This window comes from Eriocheir sinensis, chromosome 50 (genome assembly GCF_024679095.1).
Source record: "Eriocheir sinensis breed Jianghai 21 chromosome 50, ASM2467909v1, whole genome shotgun sequence".
Lineage (NCBI taxonomy): Eukaryota > Metazoa > Arthropoda > Malacostraca > Decapoda > Varunidae > Eriocheir > Eriocheir sinensis.
The window spans coordinates 4,718,075-4,730,247 of record NC_066558.1 but is presented as its reverse complement, the minus strand read 5'-3'; the positions used below and the strand labels follow the sequence as shown (position 1 = coordinate 4,730,247).

Genomic DNA, 12,173 nt, shown 5'->3' with positions numbered 1-12,173 from the left:
AACGAAAGATATTTACAACAGAAAGGAAGAGGAGCTTATCAATACTGAAGTGCCATAATATAATATCAAAGAGTGAGGGAGAGGGAGGGGGTGAGGGAGAGGAGAGTCTACCCAACACACCACTACAATCAACAGTCACACGTGAATGTATACCTGACAAGTCAACCTCGAGAAGTGATTTTGAAGTGACTAAAGTGAGTGAGGGAGAGTGCCATGACTTTACCGTCCCTTTAGCATCCCTTATGTACTGAGTGAGGGTTGACGATCAAGTAAACAGGTCTGATACAGGTCCTAGTAGTAGGCCACAAGGACGAGGTTGAGTACTGACCATTTGGCATCAGGCAAGCATCGGGTTTCCTACGGCACGCTGCAACACAAGACAAGGCCACTGTATTACCTCCAACACCACATTGTGCTCCACACGCCTACCACATGTGTTACAGGACCCTACCACACTGTGTATGAGGCCTACCACATGTGTTACAGGGACTGCCTACCACACTGTTTAGGGGCCTACCACATGTGTTACAGGACCCTACCACACTGTTTATGAGGCCTACCACATCTCTGTTACTGGACCCTACCACACTGTTTATGAGGCCTACCACATGTGTTACAGGGACTGCCTACCACACTGTTTAGGGGCCTATCACATCTCTGTTACAGGATCCTACCACACTGTTTATGAGGCCTACCACATCTCTGTTACAGGACCCTACCACACTGTTTATGAGGCCTACCACATCTCTGTTACTGGACCCTACCACACTGTTTATGAGGCCTACCACATCTCTGTTACAGGACCCTACCACACTGCTTAAGGGGCCTACCACATTTGAGCTCAGGGGGCCTACCACATCTCTGTTACAGGGGCCTACCACACTGTCTTTAAGTTGTCTGCCACATTTGTACTCACAAGGCCTACCACATATGTGACCAAGACGTCCTGCCTATCAGCTTTGTGCTCCAGGCTACACAGCACTCCCTCCACTCCCTAGCGTGACCATGAACAGTTACTTATTCAAAGGATAAAAAGCAAAAAATGTTAAATCTGATGAAAATTGAAATAAAAATAATATTGGTAAATTTTTTTGATCTTCTCTACTTGAAAGTTTCATGATAAATCGATGAGAAAATTGTAATTGTTACTGAAAACACAAATACTTCATGACAGCTACTGGTGAGATGCTTGCCTAAAATCTTATAAAAAACAGAAAATAATAATTATAAAATAAAAATAACAAAAAATGCAATATCATAAAAAAATATCTAAACATCTACAAAAAGGTCATCACCGAGTATTAGTGAATCTTTCAAAACATTTTCTAAACTGTAAACAGAAAAAATCACAAGAATTTAGTTTTGGCTAGAAAAAAAAATCGATTAGAAAGCATCAAATTGTCTAAGAAATGCCCTGAAAATGTTTTATAAGCGTCTACCAAGTCACGATTCTCTCACTAAGAAAAGGAGAAGGATGAAAACAAACACATTAATAATAACAATGAAGGCAATAACAAGGGCAACACAACCCAGCAGCAAGTGTTCGTCGTTGTGTTCCGGGCCAATCATTACCCAGCCCGTCCACAGCAAGGATTATTATTGTCCCTGCTTCGAAAAATAGCTGTTAATGTGATGGAAATGTGTGTTGACGCGTGACAGACTCGACCGGAGGAGTGGCTCAGGTAAGACAGGTGAGGGAGACACCCGATAGACAGACCGAAGTTAATTGAAGTTTGTTAAGGAAGAGTTCTGAAGGCTTAAAATGAACTGATGGGCTGAAGTTGATTGAAGTTTATTAAGGAAGAGTTCTGAAGGCTTAAAATGAGCTGATGGGCTGAAGTTGATTGAAGTTTATTAAGGAAGAATTCTGAAGGCTTAAACTGAACTGATGTACTGAAGTTGTCTTAAAAGAAGGTAACCTATTGAAAAAAAGTAAAACATGAACTTAAATAATAATAAAGAAAATGTTGAAATGAGAGCTTGTAAGGGGTTTGTTAATGCTCTCTCTCTCTCTCTCTCTCTCTCTCTCTCTCTCTCTCTCTCTCTCTCTCTCTCTCTCTCTCTCTCTCTCTCTCTCTCTCTCTCTCTCTCTCTCTCTCTCTCTCTCTCTCTCTCTCTCTCCTTATTCTTTTCTTTCCTCCTTCTTTCCTTCGCTTTTCTCTATTCCATTTGCTTTAAATTATGGTCGATTATCTTATTTTCATTCTCTCTCTCTCTCTCTCTCTCTCTCTCTCTCTCTCTCTCTCTCTCTCTCTCTCTCTCTCTCTCTCTCTCTCTCTCTCTCTCTCTCTCTCTCTCTCTCTCTCTCTCGCTCTAATTATGCTACTTTGTGTGACATCAACTTTCGGGCGTCGGGACACAGACACGTCATGAAATATTGATGACGAGCCTTGAATCATTTCTGCTTAATAGTCAATCATTTGCAATTCAGATCCGTAATGACGAGTGTGTTCCGCGTGTGTGTAATGAGGTGACGGAGCCGCCCCGTAATCATGGAGCGACGGACAGAAAATGACGGGGAACGGACAGGGTTGAAAGGAAGAGAAGTGGGAATTGGATTAAGGAATGGAGATATGAAGGAGAGGAAGGATGTGGATGGATATTAAAAGGGTTGGAAGGAAGAGAAATGGGAATTGGATCAAGGAAGAGAGGAATGAAGGAGAGGAAGAATGTGGAGGCATGTTAAAGAGTTGTAAGTATTAAAAAGTGGAACAGGCATTGAAGGGAAGGGAAGAGGAGTGGAAACTGGATTAAGGAATGGAAGAATAAGGGAAAGGGAGAATGTGGATGCATATTAAAGAGTTGTAAGTATTAAAAAGTGGAACAGACATTGAAGGGAAGGGAAGAGGAGTGGAAACTGGATTAAGGAATGGAAGAATGAAGGAAAGGGAGAATGTGGATGCATGTTAAAGAGTTGTAAGTATTAAAAAGTGGAACAGACATTGAAGGGAAGGGAAGAGGAGTGGAAACTGGATTAAGGAATGGAAGAATGAAGGAAAGGGAGAATGTGGATGCATGTTAAAGAGTTGTAAGAATTAAAAAGTGGAACAGACATTGAAGGGAAGGAAAGAGGAGTGGAAACTGGATTAAGGAACAGGAATAAGAGAAAGGAAAAACTAGAACACAGGAAGACTTTGCATGCATAGAATCACAATTACCAAACACGAAATGGTGATTATACGTGTAACAGAGATTGAAGGGAACAGAAAGAGTGAAAACTGGATTATGGAATGGAGGAATGAGAGAAAGGAAGAGTGGGAATGCATATTATAGAGTTGCAAGTATTAAACAGATGGATCGGCAGTGGAGGGGAGGGAAGGAGTGGGAATTTAAGGAATGTAGGAATGAGAAAGTAAGATTGTGGATGCATTGAGTTGTAATTATGGAGCATGGAACAGTAATTAAAGGTGGAACGGACAGTGTTAAAAAGGTAATAGGATTAAGTGATGAAAGAAGGAAGAAGAGAGAGAGAGAGATATATATATATATATATATATATATATATGCAAGGACACGTCAAATCAATAATCATTAACGGAAAAAAAATGAAAAAAAAAACTTTGATCTCAGACAGGAAAAAAATGAAACAGAGAAAGAAAAAAATAACGGAAATGAAGGAATAAGAAAAGAAAGAAAAGACAAAGATAAAATGAGGTGAAGAAAGATCGAAGCAAAAAAAAAGAAATTAGGAGAAACAAAGGAAAGGGAAAGAATGAAAAAAATACGCGAAAAAGAGAAGGAGAGCAGAACCCACATACCAAAACGCAGTAATCAAACACAAACAAACAAACAAACAAACAAACTCCTAATTATTACCAAAGAACACCAATGGGAGAAAAGTTGAACAGTTACGCAAATCAATCAACACCTTTTTTCAAACATGTTCACCTGTGCTGTGTTAGTAAATGATAGATAAATAACGATATACGATAAATCCCTTCCGTCACCTGTCCCCCACCAACATACGAACACACTTACTCCCGGGTGAAACGAATGTTAAATCACAGCGCGGGGGACACAGGTAAAGAGCAGGTGACACACAGGTAAAAGTGGCTCATTAACACCACAAACAGAGGGAAAATCAGCCCCAGGTAACGCGCGCCCCATCCCTGAATACCTGGCCGGACACAGAGAGAGCCACACCTGTATGGTCTTAATGAGCCAGATCTTTCATGTGGGGTCTGGCTCAACAGGTGAAAGTTGCTCATTAGCTCCGGAGAGAGCAAATGAGCCACAGGTGAAATTAGCCATACCTGTCAACACCTGGATAGCTTAACACGCAGAGCCACACCTATATTAAAGAACGGAGCCATATCTTTACCTTGAGATGTGGCTGTACAGGTAAAAAGTGGCTCATTATAGAACACACCCTTACACTTGGCTTACCTAATACCTTAAGTCACACCTGTACTAATTAAACGAGCCACATATCCGACCTGTAATGTGGCTCTCCAGGTAGACCGACACACCTGCCTCTGATGAACACCTGAGCACATCTGAGCCACGTCTGTCTAGGGTAATTAGAGCACGGGGTCTCGACAGGTGATCAACTCGTACAGGTGTTAAGCCTTCTGCTCACCTGCACCCAATGTTTCTCGCGCCCTCAGAGGAAGGTGTGTGAACGACTGATATGTTTGTTTGTTTAAGTTTACCTGCCTCTCTCTCTCTCTCTCTCTCTCTCTCTCTCTCTCTCTCTCTCTCTCTCTCTCTCTCTCTCTCTCTCTCTCTCTCTCTCTCTCTCTCTCTCTCTCTCTCTCTCTCTCTCTCTCTCTCCGTTGCTATCCTTCTATTTATTTTGATATGGAATTAGTTTTTCTTCGTCTGCCTGTCTGTCTGTCTGTCTGTCTATCCGTCTGTCTGTTCCGTGTATTTTCTGTTAATGTATCTTTCTATCTGTCTTTGTATCAAACTTTGTCTGTCATTCTGTGTGTCTGTCTGTCTGTGTACCTGTCCATGTTACTATTTGGGTCTGTATCTGCACTCACTCACTCCCTCTCTCCCTCCCTCCTCCCCCCGCCCCCCACTCACACGGTAGCCGGGCCAGGTCAAACAATCAGGCTGTTGGGCGCACCATCAAAAAAGGTATCGAATGGCGGATGAAGGCAAGCCATTGTCCCTAGTGTTTGCTGAGCGTCTTTCTCATTGACTAGACTCGCTCTGCGCCCCCTGAACCCCTCCCTCATTCCCCCTCACCCTGCCCCCTTCTTTCCTCTGTTCCTCCTCCTCCTCCTCCTTCACCCCCTCCTTCTGTTTCTCCTGTTCTCCATTCCTACCTTTAACCTTCTTCCTCTTTCCTCTGTTCCTCCTCCTCCTCCTCCTCCTCCTCCTTCACAACTTCCCCCTCCTTCTGTTTCTCCTGTTAGCCCGTCCTCCCTTTCCTTCTCCCTCTTTCCTCTGTTCCTCCTCCTCCCTCCTCCTCCTTTAAATCTCCCTCCTTCCTTTCCCTATTCTCCCTTTCCTCTTTCCTCCCTCCTCTCTGTTTCCTCCTCTTTCCTCCTTCTGTTTCTCCTATTCTCCCTTTCTCCCTTTCCCTTTTCCTCTACCTCTGTTTCCTCCTTCCTCCCTTCCTGTTTCCTCCTTCCCCTTCCTTACTTCTTCCTCTTTCTCTCTTCCTTTCTCCTCTTTCTCCCTGTTCTTCCTCTCTCCTTCCATTACTTCTTCCTACCTTCCTCCCTTCCTTTCTTCCTCTTTCTCCCTCTCTCTCTCTCTCTCTCTCTCTCTCTCTCTCTCTCTCTCTCTCTCTCTCTCTCTCTCTCTCTCTCTCTCTCTCTCTCTCTCTAATATGATAAACTACAGTGTAACAACTAAATAAAAAAATGTATTGCACAGGGAAGTTGTTTAGAGGAGATACTTTAATATTTTTCTTAGTTTCTTCTTTGTTGTGTTTCTTCTTAAATCTTTTCGTCGTGCAACACAAAACAACAACAACAGCTAAGCAAGACAACGACAACAACAATGACACTTTCTTAACGATGCCAAAAAAAAGGAAAGAAAAGAAAAATAAAGAAAAAAATTAAAAAGTCTGGTCTCCACAACGTCCTTTTTCTTTGTGTGTGTGTGTGTGTGTGTGTGTGTGTGTGTGTGTGTGTGTGTGTGTGCTAAGGGTAATTACAGGCGAAAAGTGACAAATTAGCCGCATAGTTCAGTAATAATTAGGTCGAAATGCGTTATAAGGAGAGAGAGTGAGGGCGCTAAATCATGGCTCCCTCTCTCTCTAATCGTGTGTGTGTGTGTGTGTGTGTGTGTGTGTTGAGGTGGTCAGGGAGGAGGTTATGTATGCAGAGGAGGAGGAGGGAGAAGAAGAGAGAGAGAGGAGGGAAAATGGAGGGAGAGATTGGAAGGAAGAGGAAGAAGGAAAACTCAACAGGAGGGAAGGAACGAACGATTGGAGACGAAGGATTGAAGGAAGGAAGGAAGAGAAGGAGGAGAAGAGGAGGAGAAGGAAGAGGAGAAGGTAGGACAAGGGAAGACCAGGAGGAGGAGGAGGAGGAGGAAGAGGAAGAAGGAAGACCAACAGGAGGGAGTGAATCAGGTAGGAGACGAAGGATTGAAGGAAGGAAGGAAGGGAAGGAGGAGGAGGAAAGGAAGAAGAGGAGGAGGAGGAGGATGGGTGGTTTGCAAAGGACAAGAAACGCAACGCCGCACTCCCACCTCCACCTCCACCTCCACCTCCACCTCCTCCTCCTCCACCCCCCCCCCCCCCCCGCTGCAACAAAGGGGGATGAGGGTGCATGTTGACTTACTATCAAACATGCCCGACAGAATTAAACTCGCCCTCTCCGTCTATGGATTTTATTTGTAATACCATTAGTATGATTGGGCCCACGCTCTGCCCTGTGTGTGTGTGTGTGCGTGTGTATGTGTGTGTGTGTGTGTGTGTGTGTGTGTGTGTGTGTGTGTGTGTGTGTGTGTGTGTGTGTGTGTGTGTTATCTGCTTTTCCTCCTCTTCTTTTCTTCAATTATGTTTCGACTTTTGTGTTTTTCCTCTTTTTCCTAATTCTCCTTTTCTTTTGTTTTGTTTTATTCCTATTCTTTATCTTCTTCTCTATGTCTTCTTTTCTCCTTCTTCTCCTTTATTCATCTACGTTTTCTCCTTTTGTCTTTCTTTCTCCTTCTACTCTCTCGTCTGTCCTTCTCCTCCTCCTCCTCCTCCTCTTCCTCTTCCTCCTCCTCCCCCTCCTCGTCTTGCTCCACTGCACTCCTCTTTATCCTCTTTTTTTCCTTTGTGTGTTTCTTTCTCTACAATTAGTTTCGTTATTTTTCTTTTTCTTTTTCTGTTTCCTCGTCATTGAATTCCTCCTCCTCCTCCTCCATCTCTTTGTTTCACTTTTCCTTCTTTTATTTTATCGCTTTATTTGCTTTCCTGTCTTTCACCCTGCCTTTCTCTCTCTCTCTCTCTCTCTCTCTCTCTCTCTCTCTCTCTCTCTCTCTCTCTCTCTCTCTCTCTCTCTCTCTCTCTCTCTCTCTCTCTCTCCATCTTTTCCTCTCCTCCCCTCCTTCCCCTTTCCTTTCTCTTTCCTCTTTCTCCTCTCTTATCCCCTAACCACTGTTCTCCTTCCTTTCATTTTTTGTTGTTTTCTTTTTGTTTTCTTGTTTTCTTTTTTGTTATCTTTTTTTTGTTTTCTTTTTTCGTCTTTTTTGTTTTCCTTTCCCATCCTTTTTCTTTACTCTCTTCATTCTCTTCCATTTTTCTTCTTCCTCCTCTTCCCATCTCCTCTTGATTTTCCTCTTTCTTCTTGTATCTCTTTATATTCCGTCACTCACTTTCCCTCTTCTCTCCTCTTCTTTGTTCTCCTCCTCCTCCTTCTTCTCTTCTTTTTGCTATCTTCTTTTTTCTTCTTGTCTTTGTCCTATATTCAGTCACATACTTCTCCCCCTCCTCCTCCTCCTCCTCCTTCTTCTTCTTCTCTTCTTTTTGCTATCTTCTTTTTCTTCTTGTCTTTGTCCTATATTCAGTCACATACTACTTCTCCTCCTCCTCCTCCTCCTTGTCACAGGTAATCACAGGTGCATTGCGTCATTACCTGATTTAGAAGGAGAATCAATTGGTGGGTCTCAAGGATCTTGGTCTTTTCTGCTCTCTTTTTTTTTCTTTCTTTTTGGATTTATTATTTTTTTTTTTTATCTTTCCTTACTCTATAAACACACTGACAGACACACACATACGTACACACATAACTAACCCCTTCTTCTCCTTCTTAATTTTTTCTTTATTTTTCTTTTTTTTTCCTTTATTTTTTTTTGGCATCGTTCAGAAAGTGTCATTGTTGTTGTTGTTGTTGTCTTGCTTGGCTTGTTATTGTTGTTGTTTGTTTATATATACTTCCCTTTTCTCTATATTTTCCTCTTTTCCAGATAAATGATGATAATGAGGAGGAGGAGGAGGAGGAGGAGGAGGAGGAGGAAGAAGAAGAAGAAGAAGAGAAAAAGGAGGAAAAACACGAAAAGGTGAAAAGGAAAATCAAATGAAGAAGCAATAACAGAAGAACCAAATATCAAAGAAGAGGAGGAGGAGGAGGAGGAAGAGCTAAGAAGAGGAGGAGGAGGAGGAGGAAAAGATCAAGAAGAAACAGGAGAAATATCAAAGAGAGACGAGGTGACGAACAAAAAGAGGAGGAGGAGGAAGAGGAGGAGGAGGAGGAGGAGGAGCTGAGGGCAGGTAAAGGTGAGGGTCCCAATGGCGTATGATTCCCGCTGAAAATCGTCCCTAATTAATACTTCACGTCCAGGTATCGAAGTGTGGACCGTGATTACAGGTGATGCGCTCCACGTGTCACTGGCCGAAGAGGAGGAGGAGGAGGAGGAGGAGGAGGAGGAGGAGGAGGAGGAGGATGTGTCTGAGCATTGGACAAAGACGAGAAGAAACGAAGGAGGGATGGGAACTTGAAGAGGAGGAGGAGGAGGAGGAAGAGGAGGTAAGGAGGAGGAGGAGGAGGAGGAGGAGGAGGAACACACCAATGCTATAAGAGGGAACAGAGAGAGTTATAAAGAGAAGAGATGGAGGGATAAAGAAAGAGAAGAGGGAGGAAAGGGAGAGACAGAAGAGGAGGTAAGGGAGGAAAAAAAAGAGGAGAGAGGAAAAAGGTAGAAGAGGTATTACAGAGGAGGTGAGGGAGGAGGGAAGACGGGCTAATGAGGAGGAGGAGGAGAAGGAGGAGGAGGAGAGGAGGAGATGAGAAGGAAGGGAGGTAACTTAGGATGAGGTTAAGATTGGAGGAGGAGGAGGAGGAGGAAAGGGAGATAAAGGGAGGGTTACATCACAACACCCACTGGAGATTAGCGGAAAGGGAGACTAAAGGGAGACTAGAGGGAGAATAAAAGGAGATGTTCCCTGATCTCCGTTTTCTTTTCTTTTTTGTTGTTGATTCGTGAGTCATTTCTTTGTGTCGTGTCCCTCAAATTCTCTCTCTCTCTCTCTCTCTCTCTCTCTCTCTCTCTCTCTCTCTCTCTCTCTCTCTCTCTTTATTTTTCTTCTATCTTTCTTTTCATTTTCTCTTTCAGTACTTCGACATTTTTAGGACAATATTAATTTTTTTCACTTTTCTCTGTTTTTTTTTGGTTTTGTTCAGTATTATGGTATTTTTTTCCTTTATTACTTTCATTATTTATTCAGTACAATATTTCGTGTTTTTTTTTTTTAGTTTTCCTCCAATTTTTCTTTCAGTAATATGCACGAGTTCTTCAGTATCACACAAACACACAAACAAACACACATACACAAACACTTAATTAATCACAGGTAAAACACAAACACACACAAACACAAACACAAACACCTAATTAATCACAGGTAAAACACAAACACACACACAAACAATTAATCACAGGTAAAACACACACACACACACACACACATACACTTAATTAATCACAGGTAAAACACAAACAAACATACAGGTAACACATCACTACCTTTTTATAGATCACACAATCACGCTTCAAAAGGTAACCAAAAGCAAGCCATTCACTAACACCTTTTTCACTTTGGATTTCCTTATTTACGACCTTGAAACAGAGGCGTTGGGCTATTAATTTCAGGCGTTGGGCTACTTTATTGGGACAGAGGCGTTGGGCTATAAATGTGTGAGGCGTTGGGCTATTAATGGGACAGAGGCGTTGGGCTATTAATGGAGCGAGGCGTCGATATATCAAGGGTATTTTAAGCGGGAAAGGAAGTTGAGGCGTGAACGGGCAATATATCGCCTTCACGGGGTGCTGGTTTTATCCGGGGGGTGGGGGTGGGGGGGGGTGGAAATTTGGTTGAGGGGGTTGTGTGTATTGGGTATGCTAGCTTGGTTGGGTCTGCTTAGGTTAGACGGTTGTAATTCTGATCAGGTTGTAAGCCCCGTGTTCTATTTACCATTGAGGTCTGGATTAGTGTGATATGGACCGTTGATCTGCCAGACAGCGCCCACGGTCCAGCTGACACCCGGTTACAACACATCTGCTCATCATTCATAGGGAGCATACATCCATAGAGAGCCTCCCTTGATGAATGAGGAGCAGGGAGTTAGATAAGAAAATGGCCGGTAATGTTCGATGCTTTCGGCTTTTACATCAACAATTTCCAAAGGTCAAAAAGCGGATCAGTCGGGTATTTATGAGTGGTATATTAGGTTCATGGTACAGAAGAAGGGTCAGACTACCACCAGGGTCATTAAACTACCCCTGGAAATGCCCCAAAACTCACGAAAGCCTTGCCAAATGTGCGTTTCCTTGGGTTCATGGTACAGAAGAAGGGTCAGACTACCACCAGGGTCATTAAACTACCCCTGGAAATGCCCCCAAAATTCATGAAAGCCTTGTCAAATGTGCGTTTCCTTAGGTTCATGGTACAGGAGAAGGGACAGACTACCACCAGGGTCATAAAACTACCCATGGAAATGCCCCAAAACTCAGGAAAGCCTTGTCAAATGTGCGTTTCGTTAGGTTCATGGTACAGAAGGGTCAGACTATTACCAGGGTTGCTTGGGAGAGCGATGGTTGAGTTAGTTGAATAGGCCTACGAGTATGTGGACGATTTGGTAGATTTCCCTTAGGTTGAGTTGGTCGGATGGTATTAATTGAAGTTCGGTCGAATCTGATGAATTTTGGTAGTGTTTCTTGCGCTGGTTGAACTGACTGGGATGCGTTGGTCACCTTGGTCGAATTTTTTATCAATATATACGGTCGATTTTGGGAGGAGTGATTCTATTGGTCGAATTGGTAGAGACACATTACATGAGTTGGTCGGACTGAATATACTGAAGTGATCGGGTCGCCCCACGGTGTTGTTGTGGTCGAGGTGGTCTGAGGGGACGGTCGAGTGGCGATGGTCGGTTGGTCGCTTCCGCCGTTCGTTCGTTCGTCGGTTCGCTGTTATCGACGTTGTAATCTTAATGTCTCACCGCGGAAACATAAATCGTAAGGAGAGTGTTGTGTAAATGCTGTAAATACAAATACCAAGGTAGTTATTAGGATCCTTTCTCTCTCTCTCTCTCTCTCTCTCTCTCTCTCTCTCTCTCTCTCTCTCTCTTTTATCGATCTATCCAAGTGTTTATTTCTCAATTCATCACTATTAAGTTTTTTTGTGAGTTTCCGTACTTCCTCTCTCTCTCTCTCTCTCTCTCTCTAATACCTCTCCTTACTCTTTTCTTTCCTCCTTCTTTCCCTCATCGTCACTCCTTCCTCCTCCTCCTCCTCCTCCTCCTCCTCTTCCTCTTCTTTCTCCTACTTATAACGTGAATAATACATGTAATTGCCGCTTCTTATATCACAGCTGACCGTCTCCATCTTCTTTGTCGCCCGCATTACCTGTTCGCTTCGTGTTCTGCTTCCGTCATCATTTCGTTTCTAGCCGCAATGAAGTGCAATCAGGGATGTGTTCGCTTCTTCTGGTAATCACTTCAATATTAATTTTTTTTTTTCATGCAATTTTCCTCATTCATCTTTTTTTTTCATTTTCCACCTCCGTCTCGTGTGATTTTCCCTCATTTTCCATTTTTTTTCTTTATTTTCCTTCTTGTTTTTCTCTTTTTTCTTGTCTTTTCTTTGTTTATCATTCACTTTCTTTCTTTTTCTTTATTTTCCTTCTTTGTTTTTCTGTTTTCTTCTCTTTTCTTTGTCTATCCTCCATTTTCTTTCTTTTTCTTTATTTTCCTTCTTTGTTTTTCTCTTTTTCCTTCTCTTTTCTT

General features: G+C 42.8%; 1 protein-coding gene across 4 annotated transcripts in view; it reads right to left on the bottom strand.

Moving 5' to 3' along the window:
* Positions 1 to 215: 215 nt before the first annotated feature.
* LOC126982277 (homeobox protein cut-like 1) overlaps positions 216 to 12,173 on the bottom strand; it is a 165,059-nt gene continuing 153,101 nt past the window's right edge. For all 4 annotated transcript variants that reach the window (XM_050834267.1, XM_050834268.1, XM_050834269.1 and 1 more), the window contains one exon: positions 216 to 367. In XM_050834267.1, coding sequence (XP_050690224.1) covers positions 231 to 367 — 137 coding nt within the window. In that variant the 3' untranslated portion in view covers positions 216 to 230. The remainder of the gene's footprint in view (positions 368 to 12,173) is intronic.